Genomic DNA, 13,239 nt, shown 5'->3' on the forward strand with positions numbered 1-13,239 from the left:
CAGGACTGAACACTATGGGAATGCCCATTTGAAAGCACCACCCCCTCTTCACCGTCCCATGCCCTTGTATTTGACAATGCCCCCTTGTCACTGGTGTTCTACTGAACCTTTACTCCAGAGGCCTCATCCTGGTGCAAAAGGGCAATGCAAGCCAGCATCTCACTGTCCTGCCTGTGCTTGTGGGTGCACGTACCCAAACTCTCTGTGCTCTTCTCTCAGCAGCCTCAAGACTCACCTGCTCAAAAGAAGACCTGAACACCCAAGGGAAACACAGCAGACCAGCTCTTGGCCCCTTTGCTGCTGTTCCTCCAGGTTTGACCAGCACAGCAGGACAGAGGCATGGGGACATCCTATTTTGGGCCACGGTGCCTTTCCCTCCCCAGGACCTTCATGCTGCTTTGCAGTTGGTCCTGCCCTGTGAGCCACCAGAGCAGCGGTGCCAGCCCTTCTGCCTTGGCCACAGCCCCATGTTCTCTCCGGTCAATTTAGGAAGTGTTCCCATCTTTTGGGTGTAGCTGGAGGTGGTTGAGCCTGTCACAGCTGTAGCAGCAGGACAACGTGGGCATAGTAAAATCCTCGCCGTGGGTTCAGAGGCTACAGAAGTGGGTCAGAAGCCCAAGGCTGAGTGCAGACAGTGAAGTAAGGTGAGCAACAAGGGCTCAGTGTCCCAGAGAGGGTCAGCCCAGTCTCTCCAGAGTCCAAGGCCAGATGGTGACCCTCAGGAGTGGGCTGGACCTAAAATCCATCTGCCTTCCAGCCAAGGTGCTGTCCCTGACACGCTAAAACCTCTGGGCAGGTGAGGCGCAGAGATTTGGGCTTTCTCCTGCTCTGCAAAGAGGACTCTCAGCTCTGGCAAAGCCACTGGAAAAAACCCAGGGTTCAGACAGCAGCTTTTTTCTTGTTACTCAGCTTCTCCCTGGACTGACAGCGTCACCTCCTGCTCCCACAGAGGAACAACAAGCCTAAAGCAGAAAGGTCAGCCACAGCCAGCTGCCTCTCCATTTTAAGGTGAATATTTCGGAGGAGTTTTTCCTCTGAGCAGGATCCCAAAGCCTGATGCACAACTCCCCTCTAGTGGCTTCACAAGAACCAGGACTGGGAGCCAGACTGGGCTGCATCGGCTCCCACTCCTGCTCCAAACTCGGTGCCTGGTCAGCAGCCCCGCACACTCAGCTGTACCAGCTCACCCATCAAAGTATTCCTTAATCAACAACGGGTAAGTTTTTCAAATGAGTTAAGGGAGTTAATTTTAAGGTGAAGCAGCTCTGGACATTTTCACCAGAGCGGAGAGACACCCAGAGCCTATGAAGAGTCAACAAACCCCTGGAGAAGGTCCCCCCTCACCTTCACCAGCAGATGAATCCTCTGCCCCGACTCTCGGACAAGGCTGTAACGCCGTTCCAGGCGGTCCTGACAGTCCTCCAGGCTCAGCAGCGATTCTCTTTTACAATCTCTTCTCACAAATATGGGCGACGCCCACGATCCCACGATGGTCTGGATCTCCTCAACATTGTTTTTGGCTTTCTGTATCCTCTGCTCGAGGTCATGGACATCATCCATCACCATGGAGATGTGATCCCAGACACCTGGTAAAAAATGAGATGATTGACTACTTTTTTTCAGAGCTGCATGGCCAAGCTCTTGTGCACTCTCCATAAGACTTTTCCCCCACGGTTTCATGTATTTCTCACCCATCATTAACACAAGAGACTTACCACCTCAACCAAAAGAGTCACTTCTAGCTCCCTCCTACCCCAACAATCCATGGTACAGCTGCAGCCTCTGTTTTCTGCCAGGAGCACCAGCACCGTGGGGACGTCTGACACTTCCCCCTTTCCCGTACCCAGATTTAATCTGCTACCAGAGAGAGAACAAGGACAACAGGCTGAGTGTTCCTGCCACTGTCACTAGAGCAGGGACCCACAGCCCCACAAACACAGGCTGTGACAGCCCAAGGTACCAGCGAGGGCTGCATTTAGATTCAGGGAACTTCATCTGCAGGAAAGTCCCTTCATCTTTGTTGTGCAATGGAGAAAGAGTTTTTCAGCACGAGGAATTCTGCTTTGCAAGTTCCCAAGGGAGGACACTTGTTCCTGTTCATACCACAAGCCTGATGACAGAAATATATATTCCAACAGCGAGCAGTTTGCTTTCACCAAGAGGAAACAAATTGTCTTCCTCCATTCTGCTTTGCAGTTAAAACTGATCAAGCAAGAACACTGGTTAAATCATCCCAAAGTCACGGTGCACAAACCTCACCACTAACCACAGTATTTCATCTGGCTGGAAAGGATAACGAGGTGGCCCTGGCCCCCACCGGGAGAAGTCTGTCCCAAGCCAGATGGCTGGGCCAAGGGGTCCCAGTCCCTGCACAACTCAGGGAGAAAGCAGTGCCTTGGGGACACAGGGACATGACCACACAGTGGGTCACTTGGGCTGGCACGGGCAGGGAGCAGACTCTTCAACCCCAGCCTTGCCAGCTCTCACAAACCCCAATCTTGCCGTTTCCCCAGCATCACTGCTTACAGGGCAGCCTCTCTTCCCCAAAAGCCCAGAGGGAAGCTGAAGGGATCAGGATCCTGTCCCCAGCCCAAGCAGATCAAGGTAAGATGGGAAGGAGCAGGCAGGCTGGGGGCTGCCCTTTGTCTCCCCAGTGCTGGCTCTGCTGGAGAGTCCCCTGCCCTGCTGTGAACTGTCACTGGGAACCAGGTGATGGAGGCTGGGGACATGGGAGGAATCTGATGAGACCCAAGTGAGCAGGTTAACCATGAGCAATGTGCCCTGTGGCCAAGAAGGTTGATGGTACCTGGGCTGCGTGAGTAGGAGTGTGGCCAGCAGGTCGAGGGAGGTGAATCCTCCCCCTCTGCTCTGCACTCGTGAGGCCCCATCTGAGTGGTGTGTCCAGTTCTGGGCACCCCACTTTAAGAAGGACAAGGAATTACTGGGGAGAGCCCAGCGGTGGCTACCAAGATGCTGAGGGGTCTAGAGCATTTTTCTTCTGAGGAAAGGCTGAGAGAGCTGGGGCTGTTGAGCTGGAGAAGAGAAGCTGAGAGGGATCTGATCAATGGGATCAATATCTCAGGGTGGCTGTCAGAGGATGGACCAGACTCTGTTCAGTGGTGCCCAGCACCAGGGTGAGGGGCAACGGGCACAGACTGAAACACAGGAGGCTCCATCTGAACATGAGCAGAAACTTGTTTGCTGGGAGGTGCCAGAGCCTGGCCCAGGCTGCCCAGAGCGGGTGTGGAGTCTCCTTCTCTGAGACATTGAAACCCGCCTGGACCCACCTGTGTGATCTGCTCTGTGACCCTGCGTGAGCAGGGGGGTTGGACTGGGAGATCTCCAGAGGTCTCTTCAGCCCTCACCAGTCTGGGATTCTGTGAAATCCTGTACGGCCTCTTTTGCCCTAACACAGAGCTAGCTCACCCTCCATCTTCCAGTTGAGTGTTTCTTCTGCCTTCTTCAGCTTCAAGTTAATATCCCACAGCTGCTCCTGTATGAGAGGGTATTCGACCTCCAGGACTGTCTTCAGGACCTTGTTGTATCTGTTCACCATCAGCTCCAAGTTGGCCGCCAGCTGCCGGTATGACTCCTTGGAGGAATAGATTTCTGCTGCCGTGGGTGGGATGGCTCCCAGCCGGCTGCCAGACAGGTAGCTCAGCTCCCTCAGCACCGACACCAGCTGCAGAAACAAGGCAGAGAGCTGAATGTGAGACAATCCTCCCCATTCACCTGGTAGACACCCTCCCGTCAATTCTGGGGATCTTAGGGGGTTCCTGCTGTTTTATTCACAAAGCAGTACGCTCTGAGAAGGGCCTGGACACCTCCTAGTCCAGACCATCTCCCTCCCATTGATCTTTGCCTCTGATTTGCTTCCCAATCAAAGACATATAGCTCTGTTAACTACCCAGCCAGCAAACCCTGTGCAGCCTCTAAAAGCCATGATGATCTCTGGTCTTCTCAGCTATCCTCATCAATACAGTCTTTCAGCAATACTGTGCCTGCAGGAGGAGGCACAACCAAAAGCATCTTTGAGTTGTGATGGAACGGGATTGAGTGGGTTATTAAACTATAAACCCAAGTAGAAGTGAGTCCCTGCAACAAACGGAGCAGCAAGGTCTTCCAACGCAATATATCACTTCTAAGACAAAAAAAAAAAAATCTTTGCTAGGTTTAGTGGCTTGTGAGAGGGAAAATGCTCCTGAAACTGCACATTTTGGCTGGGTGACAGAAATTCAGTATATTGTATGGGCAATGGCAGGGGTGAGGAGTATCTACAATACTAAAGTGACTATGTCCACAATGACAAGAAGAGGAAAGAAAGACGGAGCGCAGAAGGGTGAAGGGAGCAGTTTGAGGAGGTGGATGGAAGAGGATGGGATGGGAGGAAGGGAAAAGCAGGGGATTGAGGGAGCAGGAGGCCAAGTGAGATAGAACCAAACTCCCCTCCCTTTTATGCACTGGAATGTCTGAGACATCCCCACCATGGTGTCAAGGGTGTCTTACCCTCTTTCCCTCTCCTCCATGGAAGGTGAGCTCTGGAAGATTCTTTAATGTTGAAGGGTTGCAAATACATCCTCCCTTTAGGCAAAATGAGGTGCTCCTATCTGCTCTGAAGGGCATGAAGGGGCTGCTAAGCAGGCACCTGAGGACATGAGGCAGTCCTCAGTATGGAAAGCTGAGAGCAGCGCAGAAGCACTCAGAGACTGGAGCTGAGAACATGCTCAGCACGTCACAGGCTCCAAACCCTGGCACCAGGGTGAAGGGTGGAAAACATCCCCTGGGGCCATTTGCTTCCCACCTTAGCAAGGAGATTCCAAGGAGCTGGACAAATCCTTTGTCTGAGAGCCAAGCTGGAATGAGCTCTGGAACCTCAACACTTTTCTCTAACAGCAGCAAGTCCCCGGGAAAGGGGGAAGTGTTTGATGTTTTCCCAGGCCCCTGAGATTCAGCACCTCCGCAGCAAATGGCATTTCACATTTGAGAGGCCCCAGCTCTCATCAGGCCCCAGAACCTTTGAATCCACCTCTGCACTCTGCTGGCTTGGACCCTGCCTCTGCTTTGGGCAGGGGGATGGTCAGGCCTCCCTGTGCTGGAGAGGGCAGCCCTAGGGAACAGAGACCTACTGGAAGCCTCCTGCACCACAATTAAGGAAATCCAACAGCCACAACACTGAAGTAACAGAACAAACCTTTCCTGGGATTTTTATACCCTTTCAGGAAGCTCAGATTTCAGGTAAACATAACACGAACCCACGTCTGTAGGATGATGCTCCTACGCTCCCCACACCAGCGTCAAACCAACCTGCTCTGGAGATGTTGACACCAGTTAACATCTGGCTACTCACAGACTTTCTGGCTTTAATTACAATCTGCGCTGCTTAAACTGTAATCCTGATATTTTACCAGGAGACAGAGCCCACGAAGGGGATGGTTAATTCATGTCACCCATAACAGATGCTCCAGGGACCTCAGCAGAACAGATCTAGTAGCGATCCCACCAGACTTGCCATGCACGGTGGGGCACAGCTTGGAGACGTGCCCTCCAGCAGACAGGAAAGCTAGTTCTTACCTGGGGATCAAAAGTAACTGTGATCAGTTTGGTTTCTGGATCTCGCCGGATAAGCGGTTGAGTAAGGTTGTACTGTGATTTTTCAGAGACTGTCTGGGACCAGTCTGCATAGAGCTTCTCCTGATACCTGCCGAAAAACAAACAAACAAATTAAAACATCCACCACGTAGCTGCCAAGCCCGCACACCAAGACATAGAACCAAATAAAAGCCAAGTCCACTTCTGAGGGCTGAAGAACATCAAGGAATATTTAAAACCCACCCACACCACCTCCATAAAGATCTTGGCTTCAAAGACAAACACCTGAAAACCAGTGACAGCATCAAGTCAGGAAAACAAAGATCCCCCAAGTACCATTCTTAGCAGAGGATTCAAATTTGGGGACAAACATTCAAAAGCTCAGAGCAATCAGTTCAGTTTTAGCATCAAACATTAAGATATTAAGTGAGGTGCAACGAATCCCACTCCCACTTGTGGAATACACACATTACAGCCACGGTAAGTACACTGTGAATGGGCACAAGTGGATTGAGACTTCTGGTCAGCTCAGGTTTTCTACCACAGCATCTCCTACATCCAAAAGAATCTCGTTCCAACATTTCTGCTGGGCTGCACAGCCCCTGTCCCTCCCATGCAAACTTCTCATTTCAAGATATCACAGAAAGACTGTGGTGTGTAGCAAAGGATTCCTCCTCCTCTCTCATCACAAAACTCCTTCTGGCTTAGAAAGAGACATTCTCAGGCCCTGGGCTTGAAAATGTGCTGAAAGGTGGTTTAGAGAAGGAGAAGGAAATGGCCTCAAGTTGCACCAGGGGAGGTTCAGACTGGATATTAGGAAACATTTCTTCCCCAAAGGGCTGTCGGGCATTGGAACAGGCTGCGAGGGCAGTGGTGGAGTCATCATCCCTGGAGGGGTGGACAGACGTGGAGACGAGGTTCTCAGGGACACGGGGCAGTGCCAGGGTTGTGTTAATGGATGGACATGAGGGTCTCTTCCAACCAAAACAATTCTATGATTCTATAAGGTTTGGCTTTTTTTCATATAGTTACAGTCATGCCTGAGCCACCACTTACCTGTCGAGCAGCTGGATCATTTCTTCATACTTCTCTACCACCCTTCTTCCTTCAGCAGAGTCCAAGCAGCTGGTGGCACAACAGACAAGCTCAGCGTTACATTTAGCCCTGTGAGGCTGCAGTCTCTATTTACCCCTTCCCAAAACCACCCACCACCTTGCAGGCAGAGCCTGGCTGGGGATCTTACATTCCAACCCCACCATACCGCCCAAAACCATTTCACTGCACAAAAGCTCTCCAAGCCCCAGTGCGCCCTTTTGCGGGTGTTTGCATGGCAACTGGCAAATGAGAACCACGTCCTGGGGGAAGAACAAGGGCCCAGAGCTGCTGGAGGAACACTGGTCTCCGTAACATACTCAATGCTCCGGTGTTTGCACAGAGCAGGGCAACCTCTGCTCACCAGCCACCACTTTCTGAGGTCAAAGAGGCACAGAAAGAAGCAGAGTGTGGCTCCCGGCAGATGAAGCTCTTGGCGGTGCCCAATTCATGCCCCTCAAACCGAAGAGCAAAGGTGTCCCAGAGTGCGGGAGGCAGAGCCCTGGCCACGCTGCCAGGGCTGTACAGCCCAGGGAACAGCAGGCCAGAGGAATTCTTATCATGCTGTCTTTTCCCCACTGTTTCATCTACAATATCCAAGTTTTCCTCAAGATGGTTGTTGATTTTGGAGGACATATTGACAAAACTTGAATTAACTTCACCAAAAGCTGGAAAAAAGGAGCGCCTGAGCAGTCACCGCTGGGCAAGTGCTGAGAAACCTGCTGGAAGTAAACAAGTCCTCTGAGCAAATCCAAGTAAATCCCAGCAAAACCACTTTTGTTTCTCCTTTTTAATCCTTTTTCCCTTTCAACAGCATCATGTCACCACCGTTGCAGAGCATGTTATTAACTACTCTAAACAGAGGACAGAAAATCAGTGTGAAATGCAGATCTGGGTCCTTCATGGTGGACAAAAATTTGCCATTTAGGTTCAAATCAGACATGATAACTTGGGCTCTGTGCTGGGAACAGCCCAAGAGTTTGTTTCATTGCACCAATGTCTTTGCTGCTGCAGAATAACTGTGCACTTAAAGACACTTAATGGCAAGATACAGTGAGAGAAGGTTACAAACATGGTACAGTGACGGTCAAGTTATTTTGGTCAAGTACATTAAAAAAGTGGATCCATTTACACAGAATCCTGACCAGCACACGTGAAGCCATTCCTGTGAGCTACCAGGTGCAGTCCCTAGAACATCCTCAGTTGTCATAAGTCCAACACTGCCTTGCTTACAGAGCTCTTAAATGTTGTCTCATGTGGTGCCAGCTGTGAGTATGAGGCCATACTTCCCTGACACCATCCGTTATAACAAGCATTTGGGTGATAAATATACGAGCATTGGTTTCTTTCCTTGATCTTGGGAGATGGCTCCTTTGTTTAACGCTGAGAAAGTTTTCTTCTGCCCAACAAAATGCTCGTCTGCTCCCCAACATGCAAACCCAGCTCCATCGACCCATCTCAGCTGAGTCCAGCCCAGCACTTCTCTGCTATTCACAGTTTGGATGATGCCAGAACCAGGACTTGCAGCTGAGGAGGTCCTGGAGAACATGCTGAGTGGGATTGCAGCAGGAAAGGTTCTGATACCTCTTTCAATTGCAACCCGGGAACTATGTCTGAAAGCTGAATAGCCCACTGTGCCTCTTAATCGCTTCAAAACAAATCCAGTTAATGAGTTTCTTAAAAAAAATAATGATCACAAGGAAGCTGAAAAGCACCAGTGCAACCACTTCACACCTCTTTGACTAAGAATTATTTCAGCTATAACCATGGGATAATGTTCACCACAGAAAGAAAATCAGATTGATTACAGAGAAGATAGCAAGGTGGTCATAAAGCAACTTAGCTGGAACAGACACGCACAGATGTGGGATGTGCCTGAAGTGATCAAACGGCACCTGGATTCGCGCTCGCAGCTCCTGCGCCCAGCGCAGCGCTCCAGCCACCGGCGGCATGTTCTTGTGCACAGGGGGGGATCCTGGGGAGGGCACATTGGAACAGCATTTGACTGAACGCTGCACTTGTAACCCCAAAGATGCAACAACAGAACCTCATTTGCAGAAAACTGCTCTGATTTCCCAGCTTCCTTCCTTAAATCCAACATCTGCCACACTGATGCAGGTCTGTGACCAAGGCAAGTGCCTCTGGATCTTGAATAAGGAGCTGAGATCGAACGAGAAGCCCAGACTATGTCCAAACCTGAGCTGATGTGAGGTGTCCCTTGCCTGGGACACATTCCCCGCCCCTCACAAACACTGACATAGGGATTTCTGACCAGGAGTTACTTCTGTCCGTCTTATCTAACAGCCACAGAACAATAACCACAAATTCACAGCAAATGATTCTCTCCATGATTCTCTCCAGTCCAGGACTTGTCTCGTTCCAGTATGATCTTTCTGAGGCAAGTAAATAGGTTATTGTTCAAAATGACACACTTGAATCCTCATAATCTGATAGAAATCCACCCATTCCCCCCTGTGCCAACAGTCACGGGGAATAATAAACTTGGAAAAGGCTGATTAAACCCTTGGTTACAAAGTCCCACTCGCATACTTTGCATTTTAAGCATTGTAAGGGAAACAAAATAAATTCATTCTGAGGAGCACATGAGTGGGTTTGCAGGTCCCATGGGGTGTTGGAGGCAGCACACAAATGTGGAGAGAAACCTCCTGTCACAGCCTCGCTGGGAGAAAAGCCCAGCATGTGTCTCCATTCCCAGTCACATATCATGCATACACATTTGAAAAAGGGTATTTTTACTCCTAACCAATTATTTGCTTTAATACTAAGAACAGAGCTTTCCCAGGCATTTCCATTGCCACTAGGAGCTACAGAGGCTGAAAACATCTGCAATTTGTAAAGTTTTGGGTTCCTTAGAAAAATAAATCATTTCCCCCCCAAATTAATCTCAATCAAACTCCCTGTAAAACCCATGTTACTCAGCACGTTCTACCTACCGAGCTTCAGCTCTGCCTGGATGTGCCGGGAGTAGATCAGCCTGGCGTGGTCCAGGGCCCTGCTGAACATGCTGATGAGGACGGAGTATTTGCCAGCAGCATCTGCAGCGACTACCGGTCGCTCCAAAAGGCTCCCGAACATGTCCAGCAGCTGTTGGGGTGAACACGCAGGAAAAGAAGAGGGGAAAAATTTACAAGCCCGACTCCTGCAGAGAGATCAGCTGGGACCTTCCTCCCCAGCCCAGAGGCTTCAATACTGTCCGCACCGATGGGCACTTTGGAAAAAGGAAATTTGCTCCCTTTGTTACGGGGCCTCTCCGACTTTCTCTGGGGTTGGACCACATTCCAACTGTTGTTCTTCAAATGCTTCAAGATTTTCTATTTTTTTCAAAAAACTTACAAAGATAAACACTGTCACTTGCTAAAGGCTTTTCTACAAATGCTTATATTGATTTTTTTAAAAAAATACCATTTATTATTTCTGCAAGATAGATTAATTGATAAATAAACCAGCTTTGTTTCTAGAAAACCTGTTTCCAAAACTGAAACAGATCCATGTATTAATAATATTAACAAATTGATACTAACAATATCAATTCTCACCAGGAAATCCTAGAAAAAGCATGATTTCCCCCAACTTGCAGAGAGAGACACAAATATATCTCCTGGCATCCAAAAGCTTTGTGAGGGACCCACCAGCCTGAGCATCCCAAACCAAGAGCAGCCCAAAAGCTACAAGTCCCACTGTCCCACCAGCAAACACCAGCCCCATGTGCCTGTGGCTCCAGCACTGCCTGGTCTCCTCAGCGTGATTCTCACCGAGCCGGGTGCCCTGATTTCCCTTTTAGGGAAGAGCAAGGGAGCGATAAACAAACCTTGAAGGCGTGGTCCAAGTTGGAGGCGTCATCAAAAGCCTGGATGAAAATGGTGCCCAGCCGACGGTCCATGTCTTCTACTTTCTGCTGGAAACCAAAGGCATCCTGCTCAAAGTCCTGCACAAAGGCAAAACACAAGCTGTGAGGCTGCAAGATGGCACTAGGAAGGTACCTGTAACTCCTCGATCCAGAGATGCCCTCTCTTATTCACCGTGAACTAAGCCACTCCTCTGGCCAATCTTCAGCCATCGCAACGTGGCAAAGTCCTCACGAAGCTTGAGAACATTTCTGTGCTGTCCCATGGCTGAGATGTTGGCCCTTTCTCTGGGAGGGACCCTTTGGTCCTGAGGGCTTTCCACAGCCCACATGGCACTATCTTCAGCCTACAGGCAAGATGGACTATTTCCACACCCTCTCCCCCACCACTTGGCCTGAAGACCACACCATCATCCAGAAAACCCACGGATGCACCTGCTGAGTCCCAAATCCAACCTACTTTCAAGTCAAAACAAGCCTGTGGTTCCATGGTGAGCTGGTTGTGAGTGAGGCGGTTTCAAAACACTCGCACAGGTTGCCCAGAGAGGCTGTGGAGTCTCCACACTTGGACATAGGTAATCTTGGAGATATTTCACCTGACCAGTCACAGTCCTGCTCTAGCTGAGCCTGCTTTGAGCAGGGAAGGTGGACTGGGTGATCTCCAGAGGTCCTTTTCAAACTCAACAGTACTGGGTTTCTGTAATTTCCATCATCTTCTTGCACTGCTTTTCTTGCTTCAATTGTAATAAATCCTTTGAACTTCAAGAGTAACATCTATATTTGTTTTCCTACACGTAAAAGAGTCCAAATCAAAGACTGAACGTGACAGTCCGTGACAGTCCTTCTGTTCTAGCTTGGACAAAACCACTAAAAATGAGGTCATGTGTCTCTTTTCCAAAGGACAAAGTGCAAGGAAATAGCTTTTACTATTGCTACTGCTGAGCTCCAGCAGATCCAGATGCCATGTTTTAGCTAAAAAAAACGGCTCCAGCAGTGGCAGAGGGTGCAAAACTAGAGCACTGAAAGAACAAACATGACTCAGAGTCACACAAATGGCCATGGGGTCACCAAACCCAAGCCACCTCCTGCAGAGCCACTGTCACCTCTCCTCTGTGCCTGCCCTGCTGAAGGAGGGGTGCTATGGAGCAAGCAGCTTTCCAGCAAGAAACACTGGGGACGTGCCACCCCCTGCAGAGATGTACTGGGAGCTGCAGGAAGCAAAGCACGAGCCACCCATCCCCACACCAGGCAGGTCCCAGAGGGCTGGGAATATTCCTTTAATTAAAGCACTACTGATAATAAAATAGAGCATCCTTGAATTCTGAGAGCCCCAGATGCCATGTGTTCATCTAGGCAGGAGCGAACACATCCCAGAGATGATCTGAGTTGGCCCTCATCAGGCAAACTACCTTGTTTTTCCAAAACTAAGACAGCGTCTTATATTAATTTTTGCTGCAAAAGATGCTTACTTTTTTACATGTATAGCTGCCTGGACCCTATTTAAATTGACTTTTTTATGAACTGTAACTAGGGCTAATTTTTTGAATAGGGTTCATATTTCAAGCATCCTGAAAAATCATGCTATAGCTTGCTTTTGGGGTAGGTCTTATTTTTGGGGAAACATGGTAAATACCAAGAGCAGGAAAGCAAAGAGATGTGGGTGTTGGTATAGCTCTTATACCTCAGCAAGCACCATGTACAGCAAAAGCTTGTGCATAACTCATGGAAATCCCAGTTTCCCAGCTGCACTGATCTAAGGTGCTGATCTAGCAAGATATGTTAGATATAGACGTGCAAGAAGTCCCAAATCTCTGCAGGAAAGGCCAGCGGCTCCCTGTTCCCTCCAGTACCAGATCAGATCATAATGAAAGGAGGAAAGAGCTGGGAAGAAGATAGCAGGAAACTGCTGCTTTGGAAACATGCACATGTTCCTGATGTTCCCGCAAACTGGTCCCACCTACCGTGTTGGTCAGGTCAAGACAGTCATAGGTTCGCTCTGAAAACACCTTGTATGCCTCCTGGAATTCCTCATACATGTCCAGGACCTGCTGGCCCAGGGTCTTCGCTTTAATCCCACTGAATTCAATTTTCTCCAGCTTCATCAAGTCCAAGGAAGTTGCCAGGAGATCCTTCAAAGTCAACGGAGGGAGACACAGGTCATGATGTTGACAAAAGAAGATGACAACAGTTGTCACGACAGAGTTGCACTTGCTGAGGGACCTTCCCAAGCACAGCGCTGGTGCTCAGGCTGGGTGGCAGGGATGGGAAGGGGGGAGCCTGATCTGCCTGTCCTGAGCATCAGCGGCTGCTCATAACACGTCCCTGCCCAGTGAGACCTGCTGCAGCCACTAGAAATACCATGACAACTGTAAAATCGCTTTTAAGTGTATTTAAAGGACAGATCCAAAGCACGATATGAGACTCTTATATGTCATCCAGCATAGCTAAGAATCCCAATTTTATAGGTATTAACCAAGGACAGATTTCTAATATTTACAGGTACCCAAACTGTCCAAAGCTCCTGCGCAGTCAAACCTCCACGTGTCCAAGTGGGTGTTGCAGCACCTGCCCCGCTGGCCCTCTCTGCTGAGGTGGCACACGGGTCCTTCCCTTCCCTTCCCATCCTCTGCAGCCTGGCAGTGTCACCTCTTGGGAAAATGTCCCGCTCCCCCAGTGGTGGTGGCAGCACTGGG

The 13,239-nt window shown here is 49.6% G+C and overlaps 2 protein-coding genes across 2 annotated transcripts in view; both read right to left on the bottom strand.

Annotated features, from left to right (window-relative positions):
- LOC139826881 (dynein axonemal heavy chain 9-like) overlaps window positions 1-13,239 on the bottom strand; it is a 63,534-nt gene that overhangs the window by 45,967 nt on the left and 4,328 nt on the right. The window contains exons 4-9 of the mRNA XM_071803272.1: window positions 12,508-12,675; window positions 10,511-10,627; window positions 9,636-9,786; window positions 8,542-8,656; window positions 6,646-6,714; window positions 5,572-5,698 (exon numbers count right to left, since the gene is read on the bottom strand). Coding sequence (XP_071659373.1) covers window positions 5,572-5,698; window positions 6,646-6,714; window positions 8,542-8,656; window positions 9,636-9,786; window positions 10,511-10,627; window positions 12,508-12,675 — 747 coding nt within the window. The remainder of the gene's footprint in view (window positions 1-5,571; window positions 5,699-6,645; window positions 6,715-8,541; window positions 8,657-9,635; window positions 9,787-10,510; window positions 10,628-12,507; window positions 12,676-13,239) is intronic.
- LOC139826880 (dynein axonemal heavy chain 9-like) lies at window positions 1,273-3,679 on the bottom strand. The gene is made up of 2 exons (XM_071803271.1): window positions 3,427-3,679; window positions 1,273-1,586 (listed from the first exon to the last, which is right to left on the bottom strand). Exons 1-2 carry the CDS (start codon window positions 3,554-3,556, stop codon window positions 1,303-1,305), a joined length of 414 nt encoding a protein of 137 aa, XP_071659372.1. The 5' UTR covers window positions 3,557-3,679; the 3' UTR covers window positions 1,273-1,302.

The sequence above is a fragment of the Patagioenas fasciata genome, unplaced genomic scaffold (genome assembly GCF_037038585.1).
Source record: "Patagioenas fasciata isolate bPatFas1 unplaced genomic scaffold, bPatFas1.hap1 Unplaced_5, whole genome shotgun sequence".
NCBI classification, from domain to species: Eukaryota; Metazoa; Chordata; class Aves; order Columbiformes; family Columbidae; genus Patagioenas; species Patagioenas fasciata.